The sequence below is a fragment of the Maniola jurtina genome, chromosome 15 (assembly GCF_905333055.1).
Source record: "Maniola jurtina chromosome 15, ilManJurt1.1, whole genome shotgun sequence".
Taxonomy (NCBI): Eukaryota; Metazoa; Arthropoda; class Insecta; order Lepidoptera; family Nymphalidae; genus Maniola; species Maniola jurtina.
Window position 1 is genome coordinate 4,603,735 of NC_060043.1, and position 16,261 is coordinate 4,619,995.

A 16,261-nucleotide genomic window follows, 5' to 3' on the forward strand; every position below is an offset into this window, starting at 1 on the left:
AATCAAGAACGTTTCCCTTTTAAAAGAAGAAATAAGTGTTTATTCAGCTGGTGTTGTCCTCATTCATAAACTATTTGTGGAGAAAATAAACTATTTAAATTATTGATAGCTGAGTTATTAACTTCTTATTTATTGCTATTTTACGAGAGGATGTATAATAACGCATTGAATATATATCATTGTTGCCCGATGGTCATCGCAAATAAAGATTTATGTGCATATGCCCTTCGAGTGTTATCACTTTTCTGTCTACAGTCTTTACTGTTGTAAGTACAGGCTTGATATCAATGGACAACTTTCTCGGTCACGTTGCGTCATATTTATTTCTGAACTAAGTTTTACCACCAACGTCTTCCTGTCGATCTTCGCTTCAATGTAAATCCAAATCATCATCGTCTCAATTCATCACCGGCCCACTTCTGAGTTCACTTCTTCTATCAGAATGGCAGGATTCACCCACATTTGAAAACATTTTTTTAAAGAATATTAGCCATGCAAATCATTACTAATACTCCCTTTTCTAATTAATTTGTTAGCTAATAAACATTTACCTATATTTTAATACAGTAACGTCTACTAGAATAATATAATTATATATACCTATAATTGCCTAACGCGAATTTATTAAAAGAATTTATTAAGAGTTAGTCACCATTAGAGTTGATTCCATTTTGCTCTACATTGCTGCTCTGGTAATATGACAACTCTCTGGTTGTACTTGTACACAAGTAGATAACTAAAAAATAGTTTTCAAAGTGCCGTTTTTTTCTTCGAAGTAACTTGATAACGTTAAGAACAAAGTAGATCAAGATTCAAACGCCAACTCACTATAAACAACGGCTGACTCTTCCAACTTTGTATAACCACCTTCTTTGTTTTGGTCCGTTATCAGCTTACATTCATCATAACTTATCTTTTTTGTTGCAGAAAATCGCTTCGATATCTTGTGCATACAAGAATATTTTAAGTGTAGAGCAAACAGCGCGCCGCCCACGTCGCCCGATATCAGCATCCCGTCCCGCAGAGAAATTAATCTGGAACACGGTAACAGGAAGCATCCCGATAAAGTGCTCTGTGCTGTAGCTCTGGATGAGCAAACCACGCAACGTTCAAACCAGCATACTAAGATGAACTGACCCATTAAACTAACAAACAAAACAGTGATGTGCCATAGTGTAGACTATAAGCGAGAGACTATAAAATAAAGAACTAGTAACGATGGGGAGCAAACGAGAAACAAACGATTCGAAAACGAACATGCATTTAAAAAGCGATAGGGAAACTTGTGGTAATCATTCCAGTGATGTAGATGTAAATTCGACTGATTTAGTAAGTAGCAAATATGGATGCCAAATCGAAACTCGGTGCTGTTTAATCGCGCGCGAGTTGCACGAGGAAGACGAATATGGGAAAGGATCGATTAGGAGGAGGGTGGACGGTTATGGTGGTGCAAGGCGCGCCGCTGATTTGAAATTTAAATGTGTGCGGGATACGGAGGAGTGTACGGATGCATTCGGCAGGACAATGGGTGTGCACGTGCGTGCGGTGGCCGTGGTAGGCCTCGTGCTCATGTTGCTGACGACGACCGCAGCTGCGCCGGCGCGGTCTAGACCCTCACGAAGTACGCATTCAGAGAAAGCTACGGTAAGTTTTTTTTTTAAATTATTTATTTACAAAAAAACGTCTTTATAAAGTCTACGCAGTACCTGCGTAAACGTAAACTCGTTCGAGTTTTCTTAATGGGTTACTTTTTTTTAACTTTTTTCGTGACTTGTCAAATTTCAGTAGACCTAGTAGAAACCGAGCAATTGGTCTTTATATGGGTTATTGATCGTTATGTCCAAAGGTTTTTATTGATAGGGGTCAATATTAAGCAAAGCAAGTCCATTTCGTATATTCAGCTCTTAAACACCACTCATGCATGACTAATATAATGTCAAATCTATGAATGGAATGTGTATATAAGTCACGTATAAGCACTAATATACTGTGTAAGTTTTTTCATCAATAAATACTTAATGCTGTTTAAATAAGTTTCAGCAAAATTAAAGTACCTTAATGTTTCGTAATAAGTATAGAAAATGTCTGATTTATATCGGCTCCTAAGCTCGAAAATTTATCATAATACTGGAACTTTCTTCGTAGATTTACGTCAAATTTATTAAAATTCTGGTCCATTTATTTATAGATGGTGCATGTCAAAAGCAAAGTTATGACATGCATACAAAGCAGCACAATATGCCCTGACGCGCGAGCGAATTGTCTCGTCTGGGCCCTTGCCGGAAACCGGCTGCATACATTATAAAAGTACTGCCATTGTCTGCTTATCTTCATCCCTATCTGTCGCACCAAAAAAGCAATCTGAATTCGTCTAAGGGTGCGTACTGATCAGGAGAATTCACAATCACACTAATATTATAAAGGAGAAAGTTTGTATGTGTGTGTGTGTGTGTGTGTGTGTGTGTGTGTGTGTGTGTGTATGTGTGTGTGTGTGTGTGTGTGTTGTGTGTGTGTGTGTGTGTGTGTGTGTGTGTGTGTGTATGTTTGTTACTCCTTCACGCAAAAACTACTGGACGGATTGGGCTGAGAATGGAGATAGATTATACCCTGGATTAGCACATAGGCTAATTTTATCCCGTAAAATCAAAGAGTTCCCACGGGAATTTTAAAAAACCTATATCCACGCGAACGAAGTCGCGGGCATCAGCTAGTGTAATATATATCAGTTTGGAATTCGATTTTAAGCATTACAATTTACCGAGGAAAAATCATTTTTGTAATACTCACTTCAACGATCGAAGTTGTTTCATTTCGCGGGGCAACGCGCTGAAGCTCTGTGCAGCGCCGCTCTAGTGCGATATGCTCCATACAAAATGATAGAAATAATATTTTGCCGCTCTGTGCCGCGTAGTGCAGTCTCGTGCAGTACAGCTGCAGTTCAGTTCTAGTGCATACGCACCTTTAGTGAAGATTACAAAAACGCGTTCGTCTTGACGTACTCACAGGTTTAACGCTTGACTACGAGCTGTTACAACTTACATTTACAAGCGAAAACTACTGTTCAATAGGTATACACCCTTGAAGTTTCTATGAATACACAGATGTTTTCTTGTGATATTACAATTATTTATCACTGTGGTTTGGTGAGCGGCATGATGTAGAGTTACCATTTCAGAACTATTTATTTTCAGAAAAAAAGGAATTTTCCTGCTTGTTCACATTTTTTGGGTAATTTATTTACTAGTTTTAATGTAACAATTAAATTGTCGTTGTTGGTACATTAAATTATATTGATATAATAGAAAGGGTGTTGGCTGCAACTAATATTATGACAAAAATAACTAACATAAATAAAAATTGTACAGAAAATTATTATGTAATGATATGTTATTTTGGAAGGGAAACTATCATTAATTTTAGGACTATCCCGGGAATCCCTTCAACCTGGTAACCGTATTGTGTTGTTTAGTAGAAGTGTGGGACTAAGAAAATGAACGTCGTATACGGAAATTCCTTTTATGAACAACACGAGTTGTTATTTATTTACTCCTTAAAGGGTGCGTAATCATTTATAATACAATACGCTTATTAGTAAAATATTATATCTAATACCTGCATAATGTTATTTATTTCAATATAATGACTACATTTAATAATTCATATTCCTATTTCCTACAGAACAGTTATGTTCGTAGGAGTTAAGGCCGATTTTCCAATCGTCAAATAACTACATCTGAGGAATTTGTTCCTGAGATAAAAGTTATTTGACGATTGAAAAATCGGCCCTTAGACTAACCTTTACCTGAGTGAATAATATTATGTTCTCTATGTAGAATCTTAAACCACATTTTAATCGGCTCTTACGACTCACTTAATAGCGGCTATACAATTTAACAACCCCTTCGTAAATGAGCTAAAGGAAAACTCGATTATCCTTATATCGAACACAATATGCCATAATCGTGTAGAGACAGTAATATTAGCTCAGCACATACGATCCATACACCCATGTACGACGAATAGGTAAGTACACTGATTTCCCGTTCCGAATGTCCTTCCTTTTATCTAGAATGTTGATGTCCCTTAAAAGGTCTCCCTTATTCTGATGGATTAACGGCCATTTTAAGGCGTTCCGAGTGCCACTATTATGGGCACAAAAAGCTAGCGTGTCGTATTAGATTAGTGACAGTGACAGACGGATGGACCGTTCGCGAGATAAATGAGCTAAGTGACGAGTGGGACGCTCGGCGTAACTCCGTAAGTCGGGAAGACACCATCCATTTATATCGCGGACAGCTACTGAAAAATCCGGCAAATTTAAAACGGAAGTGATAAACTGCTAGGCTATTTGGCACGTAAATTGTTAATGGTTGGAAATTCCGTTTGAGTAAACTAGAGATTGCACTTTAGTTTTTGTTTCGTATTTTTTAGAAATCTTTGGTAGGTAAAGCACTGTAATTTATCACCATAACCATGATCATCATTACCATCATTATTTCAGCTTGTGGACATCCACAGCTGAACATTAATGCCTTTGCCAAAAAGTGTCACTACCATACAGCCGTTTCCATGTAATTTGACAGCCGTAGTTTGGTACAGTAATTTTGATATCACCTGAGATGTTAACTTAACTAAATATTTCATTAACTTACGTACGACATAATTTTTGAAGGGACGGACGCTAGATTATTTTGAGCTTTAACATTATTTTTGGTGAGTCAGCCATTACTAAAGGGCGCTTTAGCAATAGTAAGGTTAGCAAAAGATCAAACCTAAGTCCATTTAGAGAAATTAGTTAATATTGTAAATAGTATCTATTTGAGAATTGTGATGTCTAATGACGAATCGTACTGTTGTGTAAAAGGACAATTTCTGATGAACAAGTGTAGGTACTCATCAACCTATGGAAATCCACTGCTGGACAGTGGCTCCCTGTGGGGGTCTTCCACCATGTAGGTACTTGCCATTCTAGTACCTTGGTACCCCAACTTCTATCGATTTTTCGAACTATGTGCCACTCAAACGTTAGATCATTCATTAGCGTAACGAAAAGTAAAGTCTGGACGGGTTGAATCAAAGTTGAGCCGAAATAATTATAGTTCAAACACGGCATGGCCGCGATGGTTAGCGGCTTCCTGCGCATGTAGGTCGAGCTGTAGCTATACCAGTGTAAATGATAACAGCTGGGCCGATGCGTTACTTCATAGCTCGAGTAATAGAGGCGTTTTTATTGAGTAAAAGTCGTGTGTGGCATAACCTATAATAAAATCTATGAATGTTAGATCGTAGGCAATGAGTTTGAAGACTAGCTTCTGAGGCACTGTTTAATTTTACTGGCTATATTTTATTGTTGATACGATCAGGAAATTAGTTTCATTTTAAAAGATTAACATGGAATTTTGGGTAAGTATTACCATGTATTACTACCTATTAAACAGTACCTGAAATTGTGGTGTATGGCACTAGATATATTACGAGCAGATTATAAGTTATATAACCTGCTGAGATAAAATCATTAAAGAAACAGCTGTTTAAACTTAATAAAATTATGTCACAATAGATAGAAGGCTATGACCTCCTGGGATGAATTCAGCATTATACAAACTATTTGCAACAGTACCTAAATAAAAAAAGTAAAACATAAAAAGAAAAACCTTAAGGTATTTTGTATAAAGAACGGATGAACACAAAAATAGTTTATCTGTCTCTACTGTAAGAGAAGAGATCTCTTCCAGTAGATACCTAGCCCATAAAACTACTGGAAGAGATCCTGTTAGAAAAATTAAACTTCAAATACATAAGTAATTCTCTTCATTGTTAATTAGCTCGATAGTCAGTAGTTGAATTTACAGCCAATACCGGTAAACGAACTTTTCTTTTGACTGTCTTGAATTTTCAAAGAATCAAGAAGAAATCTTTAATTCATTATAGATGTGCGTAAGTAGCTACTCACCAAAAATAATATTTACAAAATTTCTAGAGTATTTTTTGTACTGGTTATTTTTAGGCGCAAAAATAATTGAAAACAAATTTTCCTTACACGGCCTATGGACTTCCTTTGAATGAAATTCATTGTATTTTGAGAGCGATATTTATGGGAATAAATTCGCTTTCATTTATTATCAACGAAACAACAAACCAATAGGTATAGGGATTCAATTTTATAGCTTTTACACTTTGTACCAATATGGCAGCTCAACCTGCCTGGAGGCACGTCGCACGTTCTTTACACAAAATATTTTGCTACAGATTTGAAGTTGTCCAAAGTATAACAAATTCAGAAACAGGTTCTTACTTATTATAAGACATGCCGAAACTTTTCTAGATATCTAAAAACTAAAAGTTTTTCATTCTAGTAAAGGTTATCCCAAATGACCAGTTTTTTTTTTTTTTTGAAAATTTGAAAATGAAAAGTTTTTTCTTGAATTTTTTTAATAATCCTTACAGTGATTTTGAAATAAAATAATCATGATTATATTTATCTCAAACTCACTAAATTTCAGACTTGTTACACTTTGGCACTGAGGTATCGAAATGATCAATTTGCCCAGCGGATTCATATCATATTCTTCGGTAAGGCGGGCTGGCTGGTTGAATGTATAGAACGATCACGCCGGTCTACGCTTCTACAGATATAAAATTTATAAAAGGTCACTCGGCAATTCAGTGAAATGGGAAAAATCTTAATGGGCTTGGAAACCAATAACCTCAACTCGACGGCCATTTTGAAATCTGGTCGAATGAAACACTGGGGACTGCTGAATTTATATTTATCGGTTCAGGTGTTATTTTGAAATGTACGATCAAAATTAAGTCTGAGCAAGTGGTTTCAGTCTAGAATAAACTTTACGATAGTACCTAATACATTATTATATTGCCTAATCGAAAGTGAAAGGTGAATATTTATTAAAGACAATTATCACACAGGGAACTAACTTGCCCTTTTTTCAAATGCTTTCATATTTTGTTGTTGGTCTGTCTGTTTGTCCGCGTGTGACGAGTCTCTAACTCGCAGAAAAAGCAAGCTGTAACCAAAGTATAATATTAATAATGTACGGAATCCTAAAAAAGGCCCAACACGCACTTGGCCGGTTTTTCAGTATTGTGAACGACGTCATGAAGTCTACTAGTATGTAATATCGGACGCGTAGCCTATCCTTCTTAGGTGCTTTCGATGCGACTTACTCGTTTTGTTGACAACGTTCCGACGTTCACATAAAATGCTCTAAAACGCTCAGTGCAACAGCTCTAGCCTACCTATTCAATAAGTTATGTCCAAGTTAATTAGTTCAATAAGTTATTTCCAAGAATTCTAGCCTGGCTAGTATTAGCCAGGCTGGAATTCTTGGAAATCATTTCCTGAAAAACCTTCATGAAAAATTTCAAGTTATTAGACCTGGAGGTTGAGCTGTACGATGATATTTATGTCAGTCAGTAGACATCTTTTATGTAAGTATATAAATTACGAAAAACGAAAACAAACGATGTATGCAAATTGGTTTACCTACAAAAAGTGCCTTTCTCTACAGCCACACGCCCGTATTTTCATTTATATTCGTTTAGCAGTGCGGGCGATATTGCTTTTTCTCGGGATTTTATCTCTATTGAAACCTATTTCGAACTGAATAGAGACTTGCCGTCTGTAGCGTTGTTTACTTTTACAATACCTACTTATCACGTCGCTTTTGTAGTACAACCTACCTATTGTAATTCGGAGACCATTTTCACAATCGGCCCAAAGTCCTAATACCTACCTATTTAAATAACGAAAAAATGTTTCTACCTATATCTGTTATAGACTTTCAACAAACCAGTTTTATTAGAAAGGCAATAATGAGAGGATGGTTCTGGATCACTAAAACAGTGCACTAGGCAGGCTTTAACAAACAATTTAAAACAATTAAAATATGGGTCGACGATTTTCGCTTACTCCTACTTGAACTTAAAAATAATACTCAAATTTTATTTATTACTTTTTTCGTGGATCGTTTTCTAGTGTGACGATTTGAAGTGTTGAGTGTCGTAGCTTGATGATTACTATAATATAGTTGTAGTGTTGGTAGTAGGTATTGCTTGCTTTTCTTGCATGTATAGCTAATTGGGCGGGTGGATTGCCTTATGAATGACTCATTGTTTCTTAATACATAGATGTTTAGCCACAAAATTAGTAGGTTGCTACTTACAACTTTTTCACCGTATCAATTCGTATCATAAATTAAAAATTTCAATTTGTTATATTAACTATGAGAATTAAATCTACGTAGAATATGCTTGCGATGTCTTGGCGGTGTCTGTAAACATCGTAGAGCCTACAGCAGACTGTTCCTTCCGATGGCTGTGACATCGTGCTTCAAACAAAGGCTCGTCTGCATCGTTAGCTTCAAGTACACTATACATTACACAGTCTTTATACCTTCAATCATAGAGTCCATTATCTGACGTCAATAGAAATTTCAAGTTGTCATCTTAAGAGGGCTCTCTCCGTCACTCGTTTCATACAATCGTAGTTCCAATTTCATTTGAATATTAAGCAACCAAAGTCCATGAACTTTTGCAGACATATTCTAGAAACTAATATCCGTGTTTGTTGTGTTTTAGAATTTTCTAAAAATATGTAGTTTTAAAATTACAGGGGCTCAAAGATTTGTATGAAAATTTTTAAGACCGCGTAACTTTGAAACCGAATATTTTAACAGAAATCTGGAAAACCACAGACAGAGAATATTAGTTTCTAGAATATGTCTGCAAAATTTCATGGACTTTGGTTGCTTAATATTCAAATGAAATTGGAACTACGATTGTATGAAACGAGTGACGGAGAGAGCACTCTTAAGTGTGATACTCTGAGCATTGTCTGCTGTATGTTGCAACTCACTTCTTCATACAGTCACTAAACTTAAACTGATTTATTTGATATGCTTTTATTATGAACACAATACTTATATTATACTCTAAACAAGTTTACATAAAGAATCCAAAACTAAACTTAACTATATTGCACTAATATTCAAGGAAGGTAAAGTACCTAAGGTCTACTTTCTGTTGATAACCTCAAAGTAGACGAATACAAGAAAATATTTATTTATTTATTTATTTATTTATTCAAAGGTACACACAACAGGTTGTAACTAAAAATGGTCCAAACATAAAAACAAAAGATCCTAATCTAAGTGACAAAGTAAGTTAGTGAGTAAGTAAGTGATAAGTGATAATATGGAGCTATAGTCACGAAATTGATATTTCATGCTTACTTATCACAGTAAACTGCATTCTAGTCAAATGCACTGTTCAAAAGCCGATCATTCCAAGTTGTACGACCAGTTTGGAATTATGAAACTGTTAGTTCAGTCTAGTTTATGGCAGTGATTGATCGAGGGAGAAAATCTACAAATCATAGAAATGTCGTTAATAGATTTAACTGAATGGTCATGATCCTATATCAAAGTTTTGATTGATTATATGTTTAAATCGCTCATACTTTATTGTTTGAAGGTCTGCGTGTGCGCAGAAGGAAGAAAACATACTTAGGTGTAAAAAAAATGAATTTTATTTAGAGTTTACGGTTATTGAATACTTCGAGCAACGTATAGGCCTGATTAGAAGTCTCAGGGACACTCAGTGCGCTTTAGAGAGTCCTGCTCGGAGTATCTTTCCGTGACCAATTAGAAATGAGAACATCCATAGAACTTAGGAGAACTAGAGTAACCTACACTGCACAACGAGTCCCAATGCTGAAGTAAAATGATGGGACCCATAGCTCGAAGATGATATTTTAAGGTGTTTCAATGGCGAATGGCGATCTTATACATGAAAACCATGGCCACTTAGTCGTAGAACGATCTCAAGCAATTCGCTAGGTGCCCTAGATTTTCTTTTTTATTGTAAGCTACACTTGAGGTTGACGACAATCATGCTTACAAAGTAATGACGCTGTCTCAAGTTGGAGCGCGCTTGCCTAGAATGTGTCTATTCTTTTTTGCCCTGCAAAGTGACCTATCTCCAGCAGGGAAAGTATATTGGTTGAAGGGACGAAGCCGATTCCATTTTATTTAACCCAACCAAAAATGGAAATACTTGACAACTCAGCGATCAAATCAAAGCTGTCGATGATAAAAAAATTTGTTCACGTCTCTTTTAATTAAAAGTTGGAACTGATTATTTTGTTAATTGGAAGTCGTAAGATTTTTTACTAACGAATAAACATTTTAAGGCGCAATAAACTCCATTAAAAGGTGAGGTAATGGTGTCCAGTTGAGACACCCATGCATAAATACCAACTTACGGCAACGGTTAAGCAATTTAACCAGGCTCTTATCAAAATCTATTTCTAGTTTATGTACGAGTATTTATGGGCGAGAACTTCCTATCCTAAACGCATAATTCCATCCTATCCTAAACGCATAATTCCATTGGTTGATAAATCTGTCGATGCACATCATGCGAGGAGTCCCCGCATACGGTTTAACGACCAATGTTTACAATGCTGGCAAAATGTGTTTTAGAACCTCGTTGCACACCGAATGCGTTCCCTATCGACTAATAAAAAATTCTTCAATACAATTTAGAAATCTCTCGCTTTCATGAAGATCAATGACAATAAACCTAAACGCAAATTCCCACTATGAATAAGTATTCTAATAACTGAATTTGAATAAGCCATAAACCTAAATCATTTCAACCTAACTACTTATCCCAATACTAATCAAATTCGTGATTTTCTTTTTTGTAAGACGTGCAGCCTCAAAGGTCGCCTAAAAGATGTGGAAACAGAAAATTACAAGTGACGCAATTTAAAGTATGGTACATTGTAATGAGTAGGTATAATCAGTACAAAGTTAAACTATTATCTACGCCACAGTTTATGCGGTTCCACGTTAACTTAACCACAGACCATTGGTATTCTAGTTAAGGCAGGTACCGCTCTAACAAGGGTCTAATTGAAATCACTTTCATCTCCAATTTAAAGTAGATTCCAATTAATGGACCATTCTGTTGGGCACATTAGCAAAACCACTTTATCAATACAATTATTAGTATGGTGAACGTGTGTTGAATACCTGAATAAGGCTAAAGTTACACGAGTCCCTTCCCATAAGAATATCTACAGAGAGATGAATTCAAGAACTGCATTATCTTATTTTTGCATGGATTTAGAGAGTGACATAAACTACTTTTTATTCCGAAAAATCAAAGAGTGCCCACGGGATTTTCGAAAACCTTAATCCACAAACTACAAACCAAAGTAAAATCATAAGAATACTTAGGTACCTATAATTTATTTACGTGATGAAGATGTTTCAAATTTTATTCATATGGCGAGCTTCGTAACTTCATATTAATATGTACCTAGTTGGTATAAAGTTAGTATTGAAACTGAACGAAGTTAGACCCACTCTCGGTCTTCAGTTATTGTGAATTGCATAAGACGCTATCGGTTGAGCAACAAGTGTGAATGCGCTTGTAATTAGTACATATCTAGGTACGAGTACTTATTTACGCTATGTCTACTAGATAGGAGATATAAGGTACGATGCAAGGTTTGTTAGTTTAGCCGTTAACCGAGATTAGAGATTATTTAGCATATGAAATGTTAATTGGCAAGATAAACCTAATATAGTATGTAGTATTGGTTTTATCAATAGAATACAGAGTGAATTGTGGAGTGGTGAGGAAGGCTGAGTTTATAGTGCAGTGAACTTCTAAAAAGCAAAATTTCACTCTGAGTTACAAGTTTTCAATTTAAACTAATCGTAGGTATGCAGTTTTGACCACGAGGCGTATAACTGCGCATTATCAAAAAGATCAAACCCTGCAGCACTTTAATCTATGATCTGTGCAAAGCGTCATGTTGCAACTTCAGATTGGACAACTTATTTTACGCTCACTATAATAGATAGATACCTATTTGTATTTACGAGGATAATTTAGGGGTTTTTAAAGATAGAAAAAGATAATCTTTAATAATGTTTCAGATGCTTTGTAATTGTTGGTTAGGTACATTTTAAAAATGCATACAGGTAACGACGATGTACACCTTGGATTCCACAAAGGATTTTTACGTAAAATATTTTCAACTCGTAGAAAAGTACGTGTATACCTACTTTTCATTCCATAAAAAATCTCCACTGTGGTTGTAATGTCTAGAAAAGAAAAGTATTTCAAAAGATAAGAAACTATAACAAAGGCTGAAAGACTATACATTCTGGTATTTTATTTTATCTCAAAGCATAATCTTCTGAGCTTAACTTGTTCAGAAGGGATGAATAAAATCACATAGATCCCCAAACGGTTTAGGAATAGTTTAGATTCTCCAACTAAGTTACAGAAGTTCTGAATTTTGTATAACGTTTAAACTCAGAGGAAAATTTGAATAAATTTTCTTAGCTTGCCCAATCTCTAGGGGATGACTGACTTTAAATTTACCTTACTCGTCATTTCGCGCCGTCGCGTCGTATAGAATTATACTTATACGTCCACAGCTGGACATAAAAGTTGGGAGTTCCGCACTCTATGGTCTGATACTATGTCTAAATGCTGGGGAGCAGGCCCTGCGACATGTTTAGATGTCGTTTGTCCGCCTTGTTGGGAATAAATCACTACTCTGCTTACCTAAACAACAGTAAGTAGTTTGAATACCAAGTGTATTTACAAAAAATTACCCTTGTCTTTTTGGCTAATAAAACTCCAACGGCTAAACCTAAGCTAAACCTAATGCACTGTATTCCAGATTATCACATTCCTAGCATGTTTGATTAAAAAAGTTAATACATAGTAGATGTGAAAGAATAGTATTATTATAAAAAGATTGCGCCCAACGTGGGGCTCTAACCCACGATCCTGAGATTAAGAGTCATGCTTTACCGACTGAGCCAGAGAGAGAAACAGAAAAAAAATAGGGGATTATTACTCCAGCTCTATTAAAAAATAAAAACAGCTCACTATTGATTATTAATTAATTAGGTACTAACTCGTATGTTGTTAATCTACTCGGATATATTATGTGACATTATTTTTATTCTCCTGCATAATCTCTCCAACTAAAAAATTTAGTTCAATGCAGTTAAGATATATTTTAACAAGTGGCAAAAAACATTTACAATGAAGTTGAACTCTAGTGGACATTGACCCAAATTAACAAGTGTTCGCTACTGAGTACTGACATAAAACCTGCTTATTTTGGTAAGATTTAAACAAACAAGTAACGTGGAGTAAAAAGTAAATTATGTTATGTGCATGGGTGTGTAGTGTAATACGAAGTGGATTCGAACAAAATATTTAACAGTTATTTAGGCAAGCCAAATGACAGTCCGTACACCAAATTCATACGTTTAAGACTATACTTTATATACAAAAATAATATGTCTAGTTTTACAGTAACTCCCAACAAACTTACTGTTAAGTACGTATATTAACTGACTTTCTGCAGTGTTACGATCATTATCTTCTACGGATTTCCTCGTCATTCGTCTCCATTCTTTATTACTTACTAGATGATGCCCGCAACTTTGTCCGCGTGGATTTAAGTTTTTTGAAATCCCGTGGGAACTCTTTGATTTTCAGGATAAAAAGTAGCCTATGTGCTAATCCTGGATATTATCTATCTCCATTCCAAATTTCAGCCAAATCCGTCCAGTAGTTTTTGCGTGAAGGAGTAACAAACATACACACACACACACACACATACACATACAAACTTTCACCTTTATAATATTAGTGTGATTTTTCCATGGTGCAAGCTTTCCAATTTTCTGTAGATCATCCATCCACGCAATCTTTTTCTTTTTATTTCGGTTTTTAGTTGTGGTTTCCATTTTGTCATCACTTTAACCCCTGTAAATTGCTATTAACGAAACTTAATTCATTTCCTCCCAAATTCCAGCTCAGAACATAATAAAACATTTGAGAAGTGGCAAAAACTGTTCGCAATAATGCCGGAGTGTAGTGGGCTATAGTCATTGACCTAAATTAACATCGCGATTCGCTATCAACGCCCAGCGCTCACGCCTCTTTGTATTGTACAAAAACCATATTTTCGATCAGTTTGTAAATGAATAGATACAGTTAGTGTTACTTTACAAAATTTTGTCTAGCCCCAACACGTAATTTTGCCCCTTCTTGTGTATAAAAATGGTAATGTAGGTGCTAAGTTACATTAAATTCATAATCTGCAGATCTGTAGGCCTCGCGGTTTAAGAGTACTGTACTCTATAGCATCAATTTGAGACGTTAGAAGTTGAAGTTTACATTTTATGGTTTTACTAGCTGACTTCGTCCGCGTGAATTTAGGTTTTTCGAAATCCCGTGGGAACTAAAAGTAGCCTATGTGCTAATCCAGGATATTATCTATCTCTAATCTAAATTTCAGACAAGTCCTCCAGTGGTTTTTGCGTGAATGAGTAACAAACATACACACAAACTTTCGCCTTTGTAATATTAGTGTGATCTTGTCAACTAAAATGTGCAAAGTTCCCTATTATCCCCCATATTATGCCATCTCTGTTTCGTCGTAGGTAAAAACCGTATAGTTTTATTTTTCACTTTCCAGCTCAACTGTACACAATTCATAATTAATGGAATTTGCATTCGAAAATTGTCGTGCGTTGAGTGTAGAGCGGTGAGTATGCATTAATTTACACGTGAAGTTCCATCAAATAATAATTAAGCGGTTTTCATAGCATTTTCGGACGAATGAACTCACCTATCTACTACCTATTTAAACACGGCTTTTGTGGTGGGCAGTGCATTATCTATGGGAGGTTTACTTTTCACAGTGCTTATAGGTCAATATGTAAATTGCTGACAGGTCAGCGCTGTCAAACAACAGCGTGCACGAACAAAGGCATTTCTATGAAGCTTTTCTGAAGGTTGTGCTTCTCCACCAAAAATCTGCTAAGCTGTGTAGATGAACCAATAGAATCGTTTGACTTTCATAGTTTGCTCTGTTGGAAAAGGTTCAACGAAGCTAATTTTTTTTCAATTGAAAGCAAAAAGTACTAATTTTCATGACCCCTTACCAGTTGCCACACTGAATTTCAATAACCTTTACCAAAAATACGTGAGGTAATAAATAGTATTGACATATTTTGATTCACGATTGCTGATATTAATTTATTGCTGTTAAATCGATGTAAGTTCCCCGAAGATCGCTTCGCGTACATTTTTCATGTGAAGCGTATGTTAGTACTTGAATATGACCTAAAACATTTTAGTAATTAAAGCGAGTAAGTCTTCGATCGCAGACACTGATAACAATAATGGGTGTTTCATTCAATTCCTTGAATTTTTCATACAAAGGTTAATGTTTTTTCGCATGAGTGCTTTAGTAGTCAAGGACGTCGATACTCGATATGTTTGGTTATATGTGTAGACTGCAGATACAATATGTTTAGTTGGTGACACAGTTTTAATGCATAGTAGGTGCATCTGACCCTCTCCTAGAAACAGATAGGATGCCGGTATATCTTACAAATATTTAAAAATTGAAAGTTTGCGTGTTTGTAACACCTTCTCGCCACAATGACTGAACTGATTTAGCTAAAATCCATACTCCATACTTAATATTATAAATGCGAGGGTGTCTGTCTATCTGTCTGTCTGCTACGTTTTCACGGCTCAACCGCTGAACCGATTTTAATGAAAGCTACAGAGTTAGCTTACATCCCGGGGACGGGCATAGGCTACTTTTTATCCCGTAAAATCAAAGAGTTCGTATGGGGTCTATCCGTTTAACCGAATCATGTGAAATTTGGTACAGAGGTAGCTTACGCCCCGGAAATTGACTTCGGGCTTTTTTAGCCCGGAAAACCGAATAGTTCCCTTGGATTTAAATAAACTTAAATATACGCGGACAGGGTCGTGGGCATCATCTTGTTTGAAATAATATAATTGTTCAATACCCTGAATTAACAAATGGCTAATTTTATTCGGGAAATCAAACAGTTTCAAGCTGTAACTTTGACGGTTTCATAGATCACGATTTTTGTTCTGCATGATCCATTTAGTAGTTGATAGAGATCGTTACTCTCAAACATAATAAACACATTTCGTTACATTATTAACAGCACATTTATAGTTGTTCACAGCAAGCAATGGTAGCACTCGCATGCAAAGTCAGTAGACATAATATTTGTGCGTCTGTCTGTTCTATATTTATCCCCCGACTCGCGATGCGGGGTTTCCGGTCAAGACGCGTTTACAGGCGCTATGCACATTACAGGCTACATCATGTACTTATAACAATTGAAACGAAATGAAACATATT

The 16,261-nt window shown here is 35.8% G+C and overlaps 1 protein-coding gene across 1 annotated transcript in view; it reads left to right on the top strand.

The window, feature by feature from the left end:
• LOC123872522 (matrix metalloproteinase-2-like) overlaps positions 1-16,261 on the top strand; it is a 244,011-nt gene that overhangs the window by 3,204 nt on the left and 224,546 nt on the right. Inside the window, exon 2 of the mRNA XM_045916840.1 lies at positions 928-1,644. Coding sequence (XP_045772796.1) covers positions 1,219-1,644 — 426 coding nt within the window. The 5' untranslated portion in view covers positions 928-1,218. The remainder of the gene's footprint in view (positions 1-927; positions 1,645-16,261) is intronic.